This window comes from Oncorhynchus gorbuscha, linkage group LG14, assembly GCF_021184085.1.
Source record: "Oncorhynchus gorbuscha isolate QuinsamMale2020 ecotype Even-year linkage group LG14, OgorEven_v1.0, whole genome shotgun sequence".
NCBI lineage: Eukaryota > Metazoa > Chordata > Actinopteri > Salmoniformes > Salmonidae > Oncorhynchus > Oncorhynchus gorbuscha.
In genome coordinates this window covers 22,666,580-22,685,796 of record NC_060186.1, presented here as the reverse complement: position 1 = coordinate 22,685,796, position 19,217 = coordinate 22,666,580, and the positions used below count along the sequence as shown (strand labels likewise).

At 46.2% G+C, this 19,217-nt stretch overlaps 1 protein-coding gene across 1 annotated transcript; it reads right to left on the bottom strand.

The window, feature by feature from the left end:
• Positions 1-1,054: 1,054 nt before the first annotated feature.
• LOC123995769 lies at positions 1,055-12,330 on the bottom strand. The gene is made up of 5 exons (XM_046299439.1): positions 11,620-12,330; positions 3,617-3,808; positions 3,171-3,327; positions 2,414-2,596; positions 1,055-2,266 (listed from the first exon to the last, which is right to left on the bottom strand). Exons 1-5 carry the CDS (start codon positions 11,900-11,902, stop codon positions 1,999-2,001), a joined length of 1,083 nt encoding a protein of 360 aa, XP_046155395.1. The 5' UTR covers positions 11,903-12,330; the 3' UTR covers positions 1,055-1,998.
• Positions 12,331-19,217: the final 6,887 nt, after the last annotated feature.

Sequence of the window (19,217 nt, the reverse complement as noted above, 5' to 3'; positions counted from 1 at the left end):
CATCCTCAACCTCCATCCTCAACCCTCCATCCTCAAACCTCCATCCTTATGTTCTGTGAGGTCCTTCCGGATCCTTTCCAGTCCACGTGGACATTCCTCTTCGGTTGTAGTTGAGACAGCTGGAGTAGCAGAAGAGCTGAGGATAGTTTGACAGGACGAGAACGCCCCTTCTCCCCCACCGATTGATGGATATAACTACAGTTCACATTTCACCCATCATTATACAGGAGGGGTCCACATTTGGTCTAACACTACACAGCTGATTCATGGAATCAATTCCTCATCAAGCTTTGATGATTTGAATCAGCTGTGCATAGTGCTAGGGCAAAAACCAAAAGGTGCACACTTTGGGGTCCCCAGGACAGAGTGAAACGCTGGTTCAGAGCATGTCAGCGTTTTCTATGGGACTGATCTGCTGCTGAAGAGTGCAGAAATGACAGTTGATGGATAAGGCACGTTGCTATGGAAATAAAGGTCATGTGGAGACACAAAATACTCCCAGAGCACTACATTCAACTAAACAAAAATATCTTTAATCAGTTTTTAGGTAGAAACCATTTTTCATACAAACATATTGCGGGAATAGTCAGCGCAAGGTTCTTGCAATTGCTATTGCCAGCCCGTCAGTAAAATCCATAAAGTGCAGGTTAGTTGGTGTGACTGTTCCAAGTCTCCTACCACCGTAGAAAAACACACGACAAAGACAACAACGACAGGTAAGGAGCTCTCCAAAGTTTTAGTCCAAAGCTTTAGAACAAATAGGGGGAAATAATGGCTGAACTTTGCTGAAAGGCCTTCTCATATCATGAAATGTCCTGAACAGTCATTCTGATTCCCATGTAAAATAGCCTTTTGAGTGACAGAAATATCCCCCATTATATTATTTTGGGATATAAATGCTATAAATGTTGGAAAATGTATTTTTCTTTCATGGCTAACTACCAGGAAGTGATACACAAAGCAACTCAAACAACATTGAAATTGCATCAATGATATACATATTTGTTTTATAAAACCTCCCGTTTGACATGTTTCTGGTGCTGCGGTTCACAGTAGCATGTGTTGACCTGACAACTGTGTCAGAGTTTTGAACGACCTGTCCCCCCTTTAGTTCCACGTTGGTGTATTAAAATGAGAGAGTTAGGGTGATGTCACCCTATCCCCTTAATAATCCCGCCTCCTGAATCCAAGAATCCAAACTTTATCAATGTAGACGAAACAGTCATTTTTCATACTTTGGCCATCATACTTTCATCCAAATATCATCCAATTTCATGAAAAACATGAATTTGCATATTCATGACCTTTAAGAATAATATATTATACACCCATACATGGTATTGGGGATGATTTCTGCAGCCACCTTCCTCAGCTAAGTCCATTTCTTCTTTGGTCGGTGACGACTTGGGGACCACCGCCAAACAACATCTCACAGTCTTCAGTCAGTGACATCAACAAGTGGATGTGTCCTGATAGGCCCGGGTCTGAAGGGGACTTTGACCAATCAGAAGACGAATAGGAAGACACCTCTTGTGAAAATGGAGGACACAACAAAATGAACAAAAGCCTTGACAGGAGACACAGAGAGAATGGTAGAGAAAGAAAAACCTCCTCTGCCGTGTAGAGATACACTAGAAACAGCAGAAAGGGCTTTCTCAGTGAGAGAAGAGGCGAGGAGTCAGAAAGTGCTGGAAAAGACCCTCTGGTCTCTCTGTCAGTCCATATCATACAGTATATACAGTAACACGTGTCCCATCCAGCCATCCTTGCAGTAGTAGAAGCATCTCGCTGACAGGGGTCTGAGGGCTGTTCTCAAATGGCAAATAACACCTTATTCCCGATGTATAGTGCATTACTTTTGACCAAAACTTGTAGAAGGTTAGCTGCATGGGGCTCTGCTCAAACGTAGCGCACTTATTAGGGAATAGTGTGTTATTTGATCCTTCCTCATTGACACTTGACCTCCAGAGAGGGAGAGAGCGAGTGGACAGTGACAGTTCAATGGGGCTGCATTTGCCATGGAACTCGCTGGGGGGTGGAGTTGTGGATGGAATACTGCGGGGTAGGATATGGGGGCATGTGGTGTGGCTGTGAGGGAGCACATCCGGAGTTGGAGGCAGAGTTGGGGGGAATGTTGTGGGGGTAGACAGGGGCAGTTGGGGCAGTGGGGGTGGGGACTCTCTGGAGCACCACGTGGGGGTAGATGATCTGACTCTCCACCCGGAACAGACCAGGAAGCGGGGCCTTCAGTAGGCTCTCCTGACTCCTAGAGAGAGAGAGAGGGAGAGAGAGACCTTAGAATGAGTGGAAACAAACCAATATATTTGGTGTCTATAAAAGGTGCATACTGTAGCAGGTTTCAATTGATATTTACAACACGTTTAGGTTCATACAGTAGATCTCAGGTTCTCACCTCTGGTATCCACAGTTGTCGAAGCCGGCCATGCCCCCCAGGTAGACAGGGCTTTCTGCAGCCAGCCGGAGGTCCGGCCGCTGTGACAGGTGGAAGATCTTAGGAGGGGGAAACGTGCCCCAGTCCCCCTCCTCTCTCTCCAGCCAGCATTCACTACGCCGAGAAGACCGCGTGTCTCTACGCCTGGAGAGAGGTGGTTATCATCATCTCCATCAATATCACCCCTGTCTCCTCTTTCCGGTAAAGGTTCGGAGTGTGTGTGTGTGTGTGTGATATTAATGTGTTTTCTAATATACGAAATATGCCACATATTGTTGTTGTGGGGGAGGCCAGAGGGAGGTGCTCATGGACTCCTACATGGAGCAGACATTTGCTGCCAATTTGCTGAAATACCAGACCCTCGTGTCACGCCTGAACAGCCTTGGTTATCAGTGCAAACTTATAGTGCTGATATTTGGGAGTCTCGGCCAGGTTGACAGTACGTGCATTCAGATTGCAGGCCTGCGTCGCACAAAGGCAAAGCGTCCTACGAGGTACTGCTCTGTGTCAGTGGTCATGGGCAGCCTTATTGTATGGATAAGAAGGTGCTTTCTGTATCCACAAGTGTCGATATATCCATGACCTATGAAATGTTTGAATCCTTCTCGACTGTAATGTGATATGTGATTTGTGGATTCAAATAAAGCATTTCAAATGTGTGCGTGTGTGTGCTTGCTTGCTTGCGCCTATGAATGTGTGTGGGTGTGTTTGTGTCTACCTGTTCCTGCCGTCCCTCCTGGTGGCCCTATCCTTCCCAGTGCGTTCCTGCAGGCAGCAGATGATGAAGGAGAGAGACATTGCCAGGATGACGATGCCACTGACCACTGAGGCCAACACGGCCACGCGCAGACCCCGGTCCTCTGGCCTCGATATGGCTGAGGGGAAGGCAGGTCAAAGGCAAGTCATTTCAGTCCAGTACTGAGTCTCTGACAAATTACTTTCCGCTATCATGTCGCTTCGGATATATTTTTTAAGATCTGTGATCACTGCAGGGGTAGGAGCAAGGAGTAGGGAGCTAGGAAAAGAGGGTAGGAGAAATGTGTAGCAGCTAGGAGAAGGGAGCTAGGGAAGGAGGGTATGAGCTAGGTGAAATGGGCACAGAATATGAGAAGAGGCTGGGAGCTAAAGGGCTAGCGAGGGATTGGACCAGCTGTGTTGTCTCACCCTCACAGACTGGCAGGAAGTTGCTCCACTGGGGTTTGCCTGCCCAGACGCTGCAGGAGATCTTATCACTGCCCACCAGCTGGTAGCCCTCCCTGCACCAGAAGGCCAGCACTGTACCCACCGATACCCCTGTCCCATGCTCCACATAGAATGACCCGCGCCTCGGGGGAAGCACGGACACACACAACAGACCTGGCGAGAGCGTGAGATAGAGAGTGAATATGAGAATTACAAAAGCAGAACCAGAGGAAGGGTTTAGAATATTTTGATTTTCATTTATTACTGATGTTTATATCTAGCATAAGGTATACACTCTCAAAAGCTGTTCAATCTAAAGCTCTCAGAGTAAATTTTGCACAGTTTAATTTGCTGTTTATAGAAAGAGGGCAGAGAGAGAGAGAAAGAGATTGAGGAAAATAGATGTTTCAAGGAGAGGGGGGTTGAGGTAATTCTCTGTAAATACACAATAGAACTCAGAGAGTTTTCTTTAATGGAAGCTCCTCTAACATCAAATATGTACAGTGCGGTGTCCCTCAGGGCAGTTTCCTTGGGCCATTACTCTTCTCTATTTTTACAAATGATTTGACACTGGTCTTACACGAAGCTGGAATGACTATGTATGCGGATGATTCCACATTCTACATGTCAGCACCCAAAGCCAGTGATCTCACTGAAAATGTAAATAAGGTGTTACAGTCTGTGTCAGAATGGATCATTAATAATAAACTGGTCTTAAATACATCTAAAACTAAAAATGTTGTATTTGGTTAAATGCATTCTCTCTTGTTCAGGCTCTGGTCTTGTCCCATCTTGATTACTGTCCGGTAATATGGTCAAGTGCAGCACAGAAAGACCTAGCAAAGCTACAGCTGGCTCAAAACAGAGCAACAAAAAACAACAGCTCATTATGGACTGTGAAATGACACACACACAAACGAACACACAAACACACACACAGGCACACTATCACACTCCAACACAAACAATCTACACACACATTATTCTTTAGTTGTATTGTTTGTATAACAATGTATTTGACATTTGTGAGACTGTTCTTGTATATCAGTAACCAGGTTTCCATCCAGACTTTTTATGCAAGTAAAGTACGTAGGATAAGAAATGTCACGACAGGCCTGACGGAAACAGCAAACTTGTCGGTAAACTTTCCAAATGTCGACAAAAGAAAATACGCTAGACAAGGTGGGATATTTTTGTGTCGGTACAATTAATTATGCAAGAAATGGCGGTGGAAACGCCTATATGCACAAATACGGATATAATAACCATCATATCGAAGTAAACATGGAGTCACGCGATGATATGTTGTGTGGTCCTCCCACTACAACTCGGGGAAGCATGCAGTTTATTAGGCTACAGATGAAATCAGTTATGATGAACTTCACAGGGTGGTGAAAGTGCACGGTGGTTAGCATGATGCTCATTTCCAATACATATTGGGGGTCTTATTCTGGAGACACGATCATAGATGTGTTGGCTGCCGTTTGACAAATACAAATAATCTCCCTCTTCCGTCCATAATAATCTCATCATGTAGCAGGCTATACCTGCACTGTATCTGCAAGATGTTGGCTTGCCAGTCCCCTTTCCTTTTGTCTATCAAGCTGTCATATCGGCTTAGCCCACTAGGGACTTTTATATCATTGTTAGTAACCAATATCTATGGTTTGTTATGTATTTCTGTGATTATTTAGTCAGTTAGTAAATAAATAATTAAGCCAAGTTGTATATTGCTGATTCATCATTTCTGCTAGGGTTCGTGCAGATGACCAAGAATTTTACGACATTCAGATGAGACTGATAGAAGGTAAAGAATAATTCATGATTGACTGCTATTGATATAAATGACCTTCAGATCTTTAAGAGTGGATACGGGAGATAGCTGCTCTATATAAACTAATGCTTCCGCGGTGCCTCAGACTCCTAATGAGTTAGTTATTGCCTGATTAATTGAATCAAATAATGAAACGTTAGGTAATCGATTGGAAAATAGCAGGTCATCTCATTTAACCATACTAGAGACACAACATCATGTTTTATGTTTTTTTTGTGGACCCCAGGAAAAATAGTTGCTGTTTCGACAAAAGTGAATGGGGATCCGAATGAACCAATAAACCAATAAACAATCGATCCAGCAGAGAGCAGTACTGATGCTGAGTTGTAATGTTATTTCTGTGTCGTGAGGTTATTAGTGCTCTAAGACCCTGAAAGCACGCATGCTGCTGTCTGCTGATTAGACATGACAGATGGGAGGATTTTTTGTTCTGCAGCGGTGCAGAGAGAGGGGGGGGCTAGAGAGAGAGAGAGAGAGAGAGAGAGAGAGAGAGAGAGAGAGAGAGAGAGAGAGAGAGAGAGAGAGAGAGAGAGAGAGAGAGCGAGCTAGCAACGAGGGAATGAAGGATGTTGATACTACTGCACTAGGGCTTTACTCTCTCTCTCTCTCTCTCTCTCTCTCTCTCTCTCTCTCTCTCTCTTTTCCCAAACACACACACACACACACACACACACACACACACACACACACACACACACACACACACACACACACACACACACACACACACACACACACACACACACACACACACACACACACACACACTGGATAAAAGCCAAGACAGGCACACATACAAACATGTGAATAACAACATGACAGACACACGTGCAGAGGGTCCACGGCAGTTCATTTTCCCTACTGAGTCCAGCATAGGATTGAATCTGCATCACCATGCAGCATCTGCTTGCATATATTCATGCCCTGATACATGTAAAAATACACACACGCACACGCACACACACGCGCACACGCGCACACGCACACACACACGCACACGCGCACGCGCACACACACACACACACACACACACACACACACACACACACACACACACACACACACACACACACACACACACACACACACTGGATAAAAGCCAAGACAGGCACACATACAAACATGTGAATAACAATATGACAGACACGCGTGCAGAGGGTCCACGGCAGTTCATTTTCCCTACTGAGTCCAGCATAGGATTGAATCTGCATCACCATGCATATATTCATGCCCTGATACACACAAATACACACACGCACACGCACACGCGCACGCAAGCACGCACACACAGACACAGACACACACACACACGCACACGCACACGCACGCGCACGCACATACACACCAGCCAAGCTAAGACCTGAGTCATCATAGAGTTTAATCAGGAATGCAGCCCCTAAGCCATATGCCTCCCCTCCCAACACACACACACTCACACACTCACACGTGACAGACCAGTATTGAACCCGGGTTGTCTGCACAACTCAAGATTGTGTTAGCCAACTGAGCTAAAGTCTATATTAGTGGACCTACAGATCAATGTGTATTGGGATGTTCCCTGCACAGCTCAGAAAATACCCCTTCCACTTGAATATCTTGTGGAGTGGACTTTGAACTGCCATTAGAGTATTATTTCTATTGTTGTGTTCGACTGCTGGGTTTGGCTGCTGGGTGAATGTTAGGTCTGTCTCATTCTGATCAGCTTATCTCCAGTGGGCCGCCATTCACAGGGCTTAGCTGGCATGGCATACCGTGGGCTGCCAGCAGCCAACCTGGCAACCTGACTCTCACAACATAACAACCGCCCCTTTCTTCTCTATTCTTGATGTTCCCTATCTCCCTCTCTGCCTCAGGGTCCTGACAGAAAGGCGCTCAGAATAGTGCCTGATTAAATAAAGATTAGGGCCACCATTAAAGATTCATCCACACACAAAAACACTCACACACACACACACACACACACACACACACACACACACACACACACACACACACACACACACACACACACACACACACACATACACATACACATACACATACACATACACACGCGCACGCGCACGCGCACACACACACACACACACACACACACACACACACACACACACACACACACACACACACACACACACACACACACACACACACACACACACACACACACACACACACACACATACACGCACACGCGCACACACACACACACACACACACACACACACACACACACACACACACACACACACACACACACACTCTTCACTTAGAGCTGTTTCACTACTGACCATACACTCCCTGTGTTGCCCTGCAGCAAGGCAGAGAAGGCTGCTGGGCCACCTGGCATATTACACATCCCAGGCCACAACAACCTCTGTAATCTAGATATTACCACTTCTCTAACATTGCATCATCCCTCCATCTAAATTAGGGTTGAAAACCTGCAGTAACTTTCCCCAAATTCCCAAGTTTTCCAGAAAGCCCCGTCGGAAGATTCCCTAAACAGAGGGGAATAAGCAGTAAATCCGGAATCCTTCAAACTGGATTTCTGGATTTTGGGGAAAGTTACCGGGATTTCCAGCATAAAAAACAACTATACTATACTATGGTATAAATACTATAGTACTTATTTTAGTGTTTTTTTGCAGACTGTAGTATACTGTCGTTTTCACTGTAGTGTTTTTGCAGACATTACTGTAGTATTTTTCCATGCTGCTTCGGCAAAAGCGAATGGGGATCCCAATGAACCAATGAAACAATGAACCAATAAACTAGTGAACCAGCAGAGAGCAATACTGATACTGAGTTGTAATGTTATTTCTGTGTTTTGATGTTTGTTTTGTGGATAATACTGCAGCATTTACTGTAGTATCCTACAGAATACTACAACATAGTAAGTATTGCACATGATCGAGGGATACTACAGTGTAAGTACTGTACTACTCCATAGTAAACTGTCATGTTTTTTTCATGTGGGTTAGCAACCCTGAAGCTGAGTAACCCCTGTTGACCTAATACATGAAGCGATGGAGGCTAAACCACCTGATTAGCCTGGTGTTCTACTGTCTTTTGTTTCAGACAGTCAACCTTTTGCTAAACAAACTGCCCTCTTATGTTGTATTCTCTCTTTCCTTTTCTCACCCCCTCTATCTATCCTATTTCTCTCTCTGTCTGTCAGGGATACCTCTCTGTAGTAAACCTTCCAACTCCCACACTGACCGACGTCATAGGCTGACTGTGCTCTCTCTCTCTCTCTCTCTCTCTCTCTCTCTCTCTCTCTCTCTCTCTCTCTCTCTCTCTCTCTCTCTCTCTCTCTCTCTCTCTCTCTGTCTCTCTCTCATCCATCTCATCCCTCTCTCCATCAGAGGGTGAGGTAGCAGCAGTCTATTCCTGTGGTCTCTCTCCGTTACTCTCTGACACGGCCAATGACCTAATCCCCTTAAACACTCCATGTAGCGTGAGAGGGGTGAGGTAGGGATAGAGGAATGACAGGGATGAGTGGAAACAAGGTGCTGCCCTCCCTCACTGTAGAACTCTCTATTTCTCTGAATCCTCGCTGAGTTCTAGATGAGCGCCCTTGATGTGTGTTTCTCACTGGTTCTCAACCCGGATCCTGGGGACCCAAAGGGCTGCACATTTTTGTTTTTTTGCATTACTAGCACTACACAGCTGATTCAAATGATCAACTCATCAAAAGGCTTTGATGATTTGAATCAGGTGTGTAGTGCTAGGGCAAAAAAACAAAAATGTGGGTTAGGGTCCCATGGACCAGGATTGAGAGCGAATTGTGTGTCTCATTCTCACTCTCTCTGTTTTTTATTTAAGAATGAATGGCTGATGAGAAGAGAGTTGGTGTTCTCTCTAACCTTTCCCTCTAATAATAACCAACAATAACTTTATCTCGAGAACTATGTTTGTCTGCTCGCTCCCTTCCTCACTCCACCTATCCCCTCTCTCTCTCTTTGTTAAGGGACCTGTGCCTTGTGAGGCTGGACGTATTGGTTAAACATAGCTTGGGTCTTCTGACCATGCGGTGACTGGTAATAAGAGGACTGGTTGTGTGCCAGCAGAGGCTGCTAGACTGACTGACAGCAGCTAGACCTCCCCAGTTAGAATGTCTGCATTGTTTCAGCTGTGGAACATGGATCTGGAGAGTCAGTTCCATTAACTCTCGGTCCATTAACCTTCTTAGCTGAATTACACTCTAATATACAGTATTTTGAAACAAGATCGTTTCGAGAGCTGTAATTTGAATTTTGAAAATACTTTTCTATAAGAAACATTTAAGTGGTTTACAATTTTGTAGCCCCTTTTCACCCTGTCAGTGGTGGGGAAAGTATATAATTGTCATACGTGAGTAAAAGTAAAGATACCTTCATAGAATTTGACTGAGGTAAAAGTGAAACATGAAAGTGATCTCTTGATAAGTGAGTGACCATTTTCCTGTCCTGCTAAGCATTCAAAAATGTTACAATTACTTTTGGGGTTCAGGGAAAATGTATGGAGTAAAAAGTATAGTATTTTCTTTAGGAATGTAGTGAAGTAAAAGTAAAAGTAGTCAAAAATATAAATATATAAAAGTACAGATACCCCAAAAACTACTTAAGTAGTACTTTAAAGTACTTGTACTTAAGTACTTTACACCACTGCACCCTGCATTGGAATCAGAAGTCTGATGGCACTATGGTGTGATAAGAGTGTCTGCAAAATAAACTAAATATAAATGTCATGTAAAAAATGAATAATTGCACAGCATGCTGAGTAATATTCTAATGAGCTCCGTCCCAAAGCAAGGCCAATACTGCTTTGCAGTTCATTTAGGTATGTTCATATACTGTACATTTACATTTTGGTCATTGAGCAGATATGACTTACAGTCAGTGTATTCAACTAAGGAAGATAAACAAGAACATATCACAGTCATAGCAAGTCAAAAGTTTCTGTAACTATTACTGAGAATGTTCCTGCTGTTCGGCCTGGCATTTTTGTATTTTAAAATAAAATCCTTTACAAAATACAACTATTTTGTAGTTTATTTTGATACATTGATCTTTATGGTATTTCGCAATTGTATTTTGTCATTTTTGCCAATTCCTGTGCCACAACTGCACTATACACACTGTCCCCTGCTAGCAAAACAACTAATTGAATGGAAAAGGGAGATAAAGTAGGGAGATAAAACTACAAATGTATCACTACCATTGAACCCCTAATGGCAATACAAATATGCTATTTACAGAGTGTACTGGTAGGGACCAGGGCAGTCTAGTCACAGGGGAGCTGCTCACGATTCTGCCCAGAAAAATAATTCTGAGGCATAGAGAAGAGAGGGCTGAGGGGAAGTGTGCTGTTGACCAGCGGGATCTAATATTAAATATGTATTCCCACGGGGAGAGTGAGAGAGAGAGAGAGAGAGAGAGAGAGAGAGAGAGAGAGAGAGAGAGAGAGAGAGAGAGAGAGAGAGAGAGAGAGAGAGAGAGAGAGAGAGAGAAAGCTGCTGTTATGAAACCAACTGTGTGTTTTTTAAACCTTTAAGGAGATTTACATCGTTGTGGTTAGTGTGTGTCCATTTCTGTCTGTGTGTATGCACGTGTTTATGCCATGCACGTGTGGGTGGTGGTGGGACTGTGTATTAGTGTGTGAGCACTAGTGTGTGTGTGTGTGTGTGAGAGGGAGAGAGAGAGAGAGAGAGAAAGAGAGCGAGAGAGAGAGAAAGGCAGAGAGAGAGAGAGAGAGAGAGGGCATGGGACTGCTAACTCATGCACACAGCAGCACCATAGTGTCATCTTGCTGATTTCTCTTTAGACAGTGCAGCTGAACAGTGGACATAATGAGACATCACAACCCCCCCCCCCCCAGGCTCTGATTAGGAAGTTCTGAGTCTGAACTGCTTCACTTTGGATTCTAATAACGTTTAGACAAGTCAATAACACCTGCACACTACTCAGGCTCTCATATGACAGCTGATACTGCCATTCTGTGGACAGATGGGGAAACCGTGAGACATGCACATGCGGACAAACAAGCTACAACATAGGCCCACTTGCACCTGCAAGCATAAAGTAGTACACACCACAAACACAACACAAGTTTGTCTGCGGTATTAGTTTGTAGCAGTATTTGACATCAGTCCAGGAAAACACGGACTCACCTGTGTGGTTGCTGGTAGCTGCCTGTGACTCTAACTCTGTTGGTGACTCAGTCTGTAGCTTAGGCTGTGTCTGTGGTTCTGTCTGTGTCTGTGCCACAGTCTGTGCCTCTGTCTGAAGCTCTGGCTGTGTCCGTACTCCAGTCTGTGTCTCTGTAGCAATGGGAAGATCAGAGGTGGTCTCTTGGAGGAGGGGGCTGACCGACGAGCATGCAGCCAGGGTCAGTGCACACGCCAGGGGCCACATCGGGGCCCACCCACCCGGGGGCCTCCCTCCTCTAGACATGGGGACAGGCAGGAGAGGAAGATACCAAGACGTCCTCAGTAGCAGTAGATGTCCTTTCTCCGTCACTCTCTCATGGCCAGATGACACTCACAGCTGGTACCTTACCGTCCCGCCACTCAAGGTGCCCCAGCAAAAGCTGCGGAAACACAGTTGTTCTTCAAATCACTTCCTCTCGCAGTGTACTGTCCTCTTCCCAGTCCTAGTCTCGTCTCTTCACTCCCTGAGTGGAGACAAAGAGGTCTGTGTGTGGCCCATGTCGCTGGTGCGCTGTGGATCGTAGCCGCTCTGTAACCTGCCTGTCCCTGCAATCTCTGCACAATGCCTTTTTCTCTCTACTCTCTCTCTCTTTACTCCCTGCCTCTGTCCCCTCTCTCTCTCTCTCTGCCTTCCTCTCTGCTTTCCCTCTCTCTCTGCTCCCTGTGATCCCCTGTTCTGACGGCAGCTCTTACGTAACCCGCTGTAGAGCGGTAATTCATGCACTCTTAAATCCTGATATTCCTGGTCGCTGGTCCCCCTCCTTCTCTCTCTCTTCCCCCTATCCCCCCACCCTCCCTCTTCCCCCTATCCTCCCACCCTCCCTCTTCCCCCTATCCTCCCACCCTCCCTCTCTTCATCCCAGGGCTGAGTGTGTGAGAGTGAGAGAGAGAGAGAGAGAGAGAGAGAGAGAGAGAGAGAGAGAGAGAGAGAGAGAGAGAGAGAGAGAGAGAGAGAGAGAGAGAGAGAGAGAGAGAGAGAGAGAGAGAGAGAGAGAGAGAGAGAGAGAGAGAGAGAGAGAGAAAGAGAGAGAGAGAGAGAGAGAGAGAGAGAGAGAGAGAGAGAGAGAGAGAGAGAGAGAGAGAGAGAGAGAGAGAGGGAAATCATGTTTCACAGGTAAGTGGATCCGTGCGGGAATAAATAACAGTTTGCAGTATTGAGAAAACTGCATAAGCAGCCAACAGCATCGGCCAGCATCACCTCTGGGACAAAGCATAAAACAGGAGTGCAGCAGTATGCTCAGTACCTTGATAATGACATAACAATTATACTGCGCTGTTTGAAGTAAGAACACACTGAAAGATGCAGAGCCACAATTCCCATCTCGGGACGGCAGGGTAACCTAGTGGTTGGAGGTAGGTAGCCTAGTGGCTAGAGTGTTGGACTAGTAACCGAAAGGTTGCAAGTTAAAATCCCCGAGCTGACAAGGTACAAATCTGTCGTTCTGCCCCTGAAAAGGCAGTTAACCCACTGTTCCTAGGGCGTAATTAAAAATAAGAATTTGTTCTTAACTGACTTGCCTAGTTAAATAAATGTTCAATAAAAATCTCTAACGGATTTTTACATTTACATTTAAGTCATTTAGCAGACGCTCTTATCCAGAGCGACTTACAAATTGGTGCATTCACCTTATGACATCCAGTGGAACAACCACTTTACAATAGTGCATCTAAATATTTTAAGGGGGGGGGGGGTGAGAAGGATTACTTTATCCTATCCTAGGTATTCCTTAAAGAGGTGGGGTTTCAGGTGTCTCCGGAAGGTGGTGATTGACTCCGCTGTCCTGGCGTCGTGAGGGAGTTTGTTCCACCATTGGGGAGCCAGAGCAGCGAACAGTTTTGACTGAGCTGAGCGGGAACTGTACTTCCTCAGTGGTAGGGAGGCGAGCAGGCCAGAGGTGGATGAACGCAGTGCCCTTATTTGGGTGTAGGGCCTGATCAGAGCCTGGAGGTACTGAGGTGCCGTTCCCCTCACAGCTCCGTAGGCAAGCACCATGGTCTTGTAGCGGATGCGAGCTTCAACTGGAAGCCAGTGGAGAGAGCGGAGGAGCGGGGTGACGTGAGAGAACTTGGGAAGGTTGAACACTAGACGGGCTGCGGCGTTCTGGATGAGTTGTAGGGGTTTAATGGCACAGGCAGGGAGCCCAGCCAACAGCGAGTTGCAGTAATCCAGACGGGAGATGACAAGTGCCTGGATTAGGACCTGCGCCGCTTCCTGTGTGAGGCAGGGTCGTACTCTGCGGATGTTGTAGAGCATGAACCTACAGGAACGGGCCACCGCCTTGATGTTAGTTGAGAATGACAGTTTGTTGTCCAGGATCACGCCAAGGTTCTTAGCGCTCTGGGAGGAGGACACAATGGAGTTGTCAACCGTGATGGCGAGATCATGGAACGGGCAGTCCTTCCCCGGGAGGAAGAGCAGCTCCGTCTTGCCGAAGTTCAGCTTGAGGTGGTGATCCGTCATCCACACTGATATGTCTGCCAGACATGCAGAGATGCGATTCGCCACCTGGTCATCAGAAGGGGGAAAGGAGAAGATTAATTGTGTGTCGTCTGCATAGCAATGATAGGAGAGACCATGTGAGGTTATGACAGAGCCAAGTGACTTGGTGTATAGCGAGAATAGGAGAGGGCCTAGAACAGAGCCCTGGGGGACACCAGTGGTGAGAGCGCGTGGTGAGGAGACAGATTCTCGCCACGCCACCTGGTAGGAGCGACCTGTCAGGTAGGACGCAATCCAAGCGTGGGCCGCGCCGGAGATGCCCAACTCGGAGAGGGTGGAGAGGAGGATCTGATGGTTCACAGTATCGAAGGCAGCCGATAGGTCTAGAAGGATGAGAGCAGAGGAGAGAGAGTTAGCTTTAGCGGTGCGGAGCGCCTCCGTGATACAGAGAAGAGCAGTCTCAGTTGAATGACTAGTCTTGAAACCTGACTGATTTGGATCAAGAAGGTCATTCTGAGAGAGATAGCGGGAGAGCTGACCAAGGACGGCACGTTCAAGAGTTTTGGAGAGAAAAGAAAGAAGGGATACTGGTCTGTAGTTGTTGACATCGGAGGGATCGAGTGTAGGTTTTTTCAGAAGGGGTGCAACTCTCGCTCTCTTGAAGACGGAAGGGACGTAGCCAGCGGTCAGGGATAAGTTGATGAGCGAGGTGAGGTAAGGGAGAAGGTCTCCGGAAATGGTCTGGAGAAGAGAGGAGGGGATAGGGTCGAGCGGGCAGGTTGTTGGGCGGCCGGCCGTCACAAGACGCAAGATTTCATCTGGAGAGAGAGGGGAGAAAGAGGTCAGAGCACAGGGTAGGGCAGTGTGAGCAGAACCAGCGGTGTTGTTTGACTTAGCAAACGAGGATCGGATGTCGTCGATCTTCTTTTCAAAATGGTTGACGAAGTCATCTGCAGAGAGGGAGGAGGGGGGAGGGGGAGGAGGATTCAGGAGGGAGGAGAATGTGGCAAAGAGCTTCCTAGGGTTAGAGGCAGATGCTTGGAATTTAGAGTGGTAGAAAGTGGCTTTAGCAGCAGAGACAGAGGAGGAAAATGTAGAGAGGAGGGAGTGAAAGGATGCCAGGTCCGCAGGGAGGCGAGTTTTCCTCCATTTCCGCTCGGCCTTCCGGAGCCCTGTTCTGTGAGCTCGCATTGAGTCGTCAAGCCACGGAGCGGGAGGGAGGACCGAGCCGGCCTGGAAGATAGGGGACATAGAGAGTCAAAGGATGCAGAAAGGGAGGAGAGGAGGGTTGAGGAGGCAGAATCAGGAGATAGGTTGGAGAAGGTTTGAGCAGAGGGAAGAGATGATAGGATGGAAGAGGAGAGAGTAGCGGGGGAGAGAGAGCGAAGGTTGGGACGGCGCGATACCATCCGAGTAGGGGCAGTGTGGGAAGTGTTGGATGAGAGCGAGAGGGAAAAGGATACAAGGTAGTGGTCGGAGACTTGGAGGGGAGTTGCAATGAGGTTAGTGGAAGAACAGCATCTAGTAAAGATGAGGTCGAGCGTATTGCCTGCCTTGTGAGTAGGGGGGGAAGGTGAGAGGGTGAGGTCAAAAGAGGAGAGGAGTGGAAAGAAGGAGGCAGAGAGGAATGAGTCAAAGGTAGACGTGGGGAGGTTAAAGTCGCCCAGAACTGTGAGAGGTGAACGGATCCCAGGGAGATGGGTTAGGATGGAGGAAACTAGAAGCTGTGAATGTCTTGTTTCTCCTGCAGTACTCTCTGGTCACTAACGGACTGGACTGGCACAAAAATTATATTTCAGATCACAGCCTCTATTATTCAACAGTCATCAGCATGGCTTCCTGTCTTGTCCAAACTGCAATCTCTGACCTGATTCACCTGGCACTTTAACAACCACAGTGAAAAACATTCACAAATATCACCGGTCAAGTGTGTATGTTAAATTCAATGGTGTTGTTGGGCTCAGTGAAACGATCATGTCTTTAGATAAAGGTGCAGGGGTCTTGTCGGGGTCATTGATCGTGACTTTAAATAAAGGTGCAGGGGTCTTGTTGGGGTCATTGATCGTGACTTTAAATAAAGGTGCAGGGGTCTTGTTGGGGTTATTGATCGTGACTTTAAATAAAGGTGCAGGGATCTTGTCGGGGTCATTGATCGTGACTTTAAATAAAGGTGCAGGGGTCTTGTTGTGGTCACTGATCGTGACTTTAAATAAAGGTGCAGGGGTCTTGTTGTGGTCATTGATCGTGACTTTAAATAAAGGTGCAGGGGTCTTGTTGTGGTCATTGATCGTGACTTTAAATAAAGGTGCAGGGGTCTTGTTGTGGTCACTGATCGTGACTTTAAATAAAGGTGCAGGGGTCTTGTTGTGGTTATTGATCGTGACTTTAAATAAAGGTGCAGGGGTCTTGTTGTGGTCATTGATCGTGACTTTAAATAAAGGTGCAGGGGTCTTGTTGTGGTCATTGATCGTGACTTTAAATAAAGGTGCAGGGGTCTTGTTGGGATCACTGATCATGACATTAAATAAATGTACAGGGGTCTTGTTGTGGTCACTGATCGTGACTTTAAATAAAGGTGCAGGGGTCTTGTTGTGGTCATTGATCGTGACTTCAAATAAATGTACAGGGGTCTTGTTGTGGTCACTGATCGTGACTTTAAATAAATGTACAGGGGTCTTGTTGTGGTCACTGATCATGACATTAAATAAATGTACAGGGGTCTTGTCGGGGTCATTGATCCTATCATGACTAGATAAACATAAAATGAAGCCATCTGAAACGGCCGACAAACTCCTAGCTCGAATCACAACGTTCTGCTTCACCTAGGATTCAAATGAAGTTGACAACATAACACAACAACAAAAACAACAACAACAAACACGAAGCAGCATCTTCGTCACAATCCCCAGATGAAGCATCTTCATGGAGACAGAGATGATAAGATACACGGTTCAGTAACACAACAACACAGAGGCAACGCATCGTCCTTCACAGCCCCTCTGTGTCTCTGGTGGATTTGCTTCACACTTCAGTGCAGAGGGTACAGAGTACATAAGAGCACAGATGAGTACAGAACGGAGGAGCACAGCAGCACGCAGCTAAAGCCACTAACAGGATGTGCTCTGCAGGAGATAACTGAGAAGGAGCAGGTCACTCAGGGCAGATGAGCTTTGCACCTACATGTCAAGGGGCAATCACAGCCACACCGTAAATGCATTGTGAACGGCGGGAGAGAGATACACAGAGAGAGATAGAGAGAGAGTGATGCACACGTAGACTGTTCATAGACTACCACCACATCACATTTGACCAGATCTTATCAACATGGTCGGCTGTTACAGTCGTTTCTCTGAGAGCGATAATAACCGTAGAGATGTTTTACTGCTGTACAGTTACAGTAACCTAACTAAGCTAGCAGGGCCATGTGAAAGGCTGTAAAGGGCTGTAACAGGGAGGCAGCAGGCAGCAGCTTTAGAGAGGGGGATTTAAGGCCTCCTGGGGCTGACAGGCTACAGTAGATACAACAGTGGATCTGATTCTCAGGCTCATGCCTGCTGTGCTGTGGTTCTGCCAACCTTGGCCCTGTCCCATCCCCTCATGTGAACTTGTGGTTGTAGCAAGCGCTCCAGCAGGTATATTTCACTGATCACCCCCAAAGCCTACTCCTCTTTGGCCACCTTTCCTTCCAGTTCTCTGCTGCCAATGACTGGAACGAATTACAAAAATCCCTGACGCTGGAGTCTTATATCTCCCTCACTAACTTTAAGCATCAGCTGTCAGAGCAGTTTACCGATCATCGCACCTGTACACAGCCCATCTGTAAATAGCCCACCCAACTCCCTCATCCCCATATTTTTTTTTTTTTTTTGCTCCTTTGCACCCCAGTATCTCTACAAATACATTCCTCTTCTGCACATCTATCACTCCAGTGTTGAATTGCTAAATTGTAATTATTTTGCCACTATGGCCTATTTATTGCCATACCTCCCTAATCATACTACATTTGCACACACTGTTTATAGACGTTTCTATTGTGTTATTGACTGTACGTTTGTTTATCCCACGTGTAACTCTGTGTTGTTTGTGTCACACTGCTTTGCTTTATCTTGGTCAGGTCGCAGTTGTAAAAGAGAACTTGTTCTCAACTGGCCTACCTGGTTAAATAAAGGTGAAATAAAAACCAAATAAAAAATGCTTTACCATGATGGGATACTCCCTCTATAGTACTAGCTTTATGATGTCTTTGCACTGAGAGGCTATATGGAACAATGTAGTCCAGAGTACTCTGCTTGACTGGATACTGGAGAATACTGTGATATAGGCCTACTGGGCAGTGTAGCACTAGAGGGTATTTTGATGAATTGGGTGCACCAACTATAGAATTAGAAGTAATTCTATCTGGTTACTAATTCTACAGTCTTCAGTCACTGAGTCTTCACGTGTGCTAGGCGACTATAGCCTCTCACGCACATACCTGATGAACCAGAATACCAGACACAGTGCAATTTACAGATGTCGGATCTTAAATGGATCACTCTTTCGTTGATGAGAATTTCCCTGCACCGCAGGAAATGCAGAGGAGCTTTGTGTTTTACATAAATTTGCTGACAACCAAAACTAACACACGGTTATTTTAACAGTATTGCACTTTTCATGAAGCCTACTTTTGGCCAGCTAATAGCCCAACCACCGATCAAGCAAAAATGTGGGCTAAACGTAAAAATCCTATTTCTGCAGGATTATTTTTTTGAGACAATATAGGTCTAATTAAGATCCTACATCTGTACCTCACTGCAGGACCATATGTATGGCTCTGTACCAGACTAACCACACACCCACCTTTGACACAGTCTCAGTGAGCTGGGACCTCTATGATATTAATGAGTCTGTTAACCTGACTCCTACCCCTGGGTTTTACCCCGACACAGAACCAACCAGTCCCAGACCTAATGTGATGATCGGCCCCAAGCCAGTCAATCCAACCCACCTGTTTTTAGTGTTACTTGCCCATACCAGAAGGCAATGATCTCCTGATCCGTACCACAACAACAAGAACAGAAAACACACGCATGCAAACACACACACATACACACACACACACACACACACACACACACAC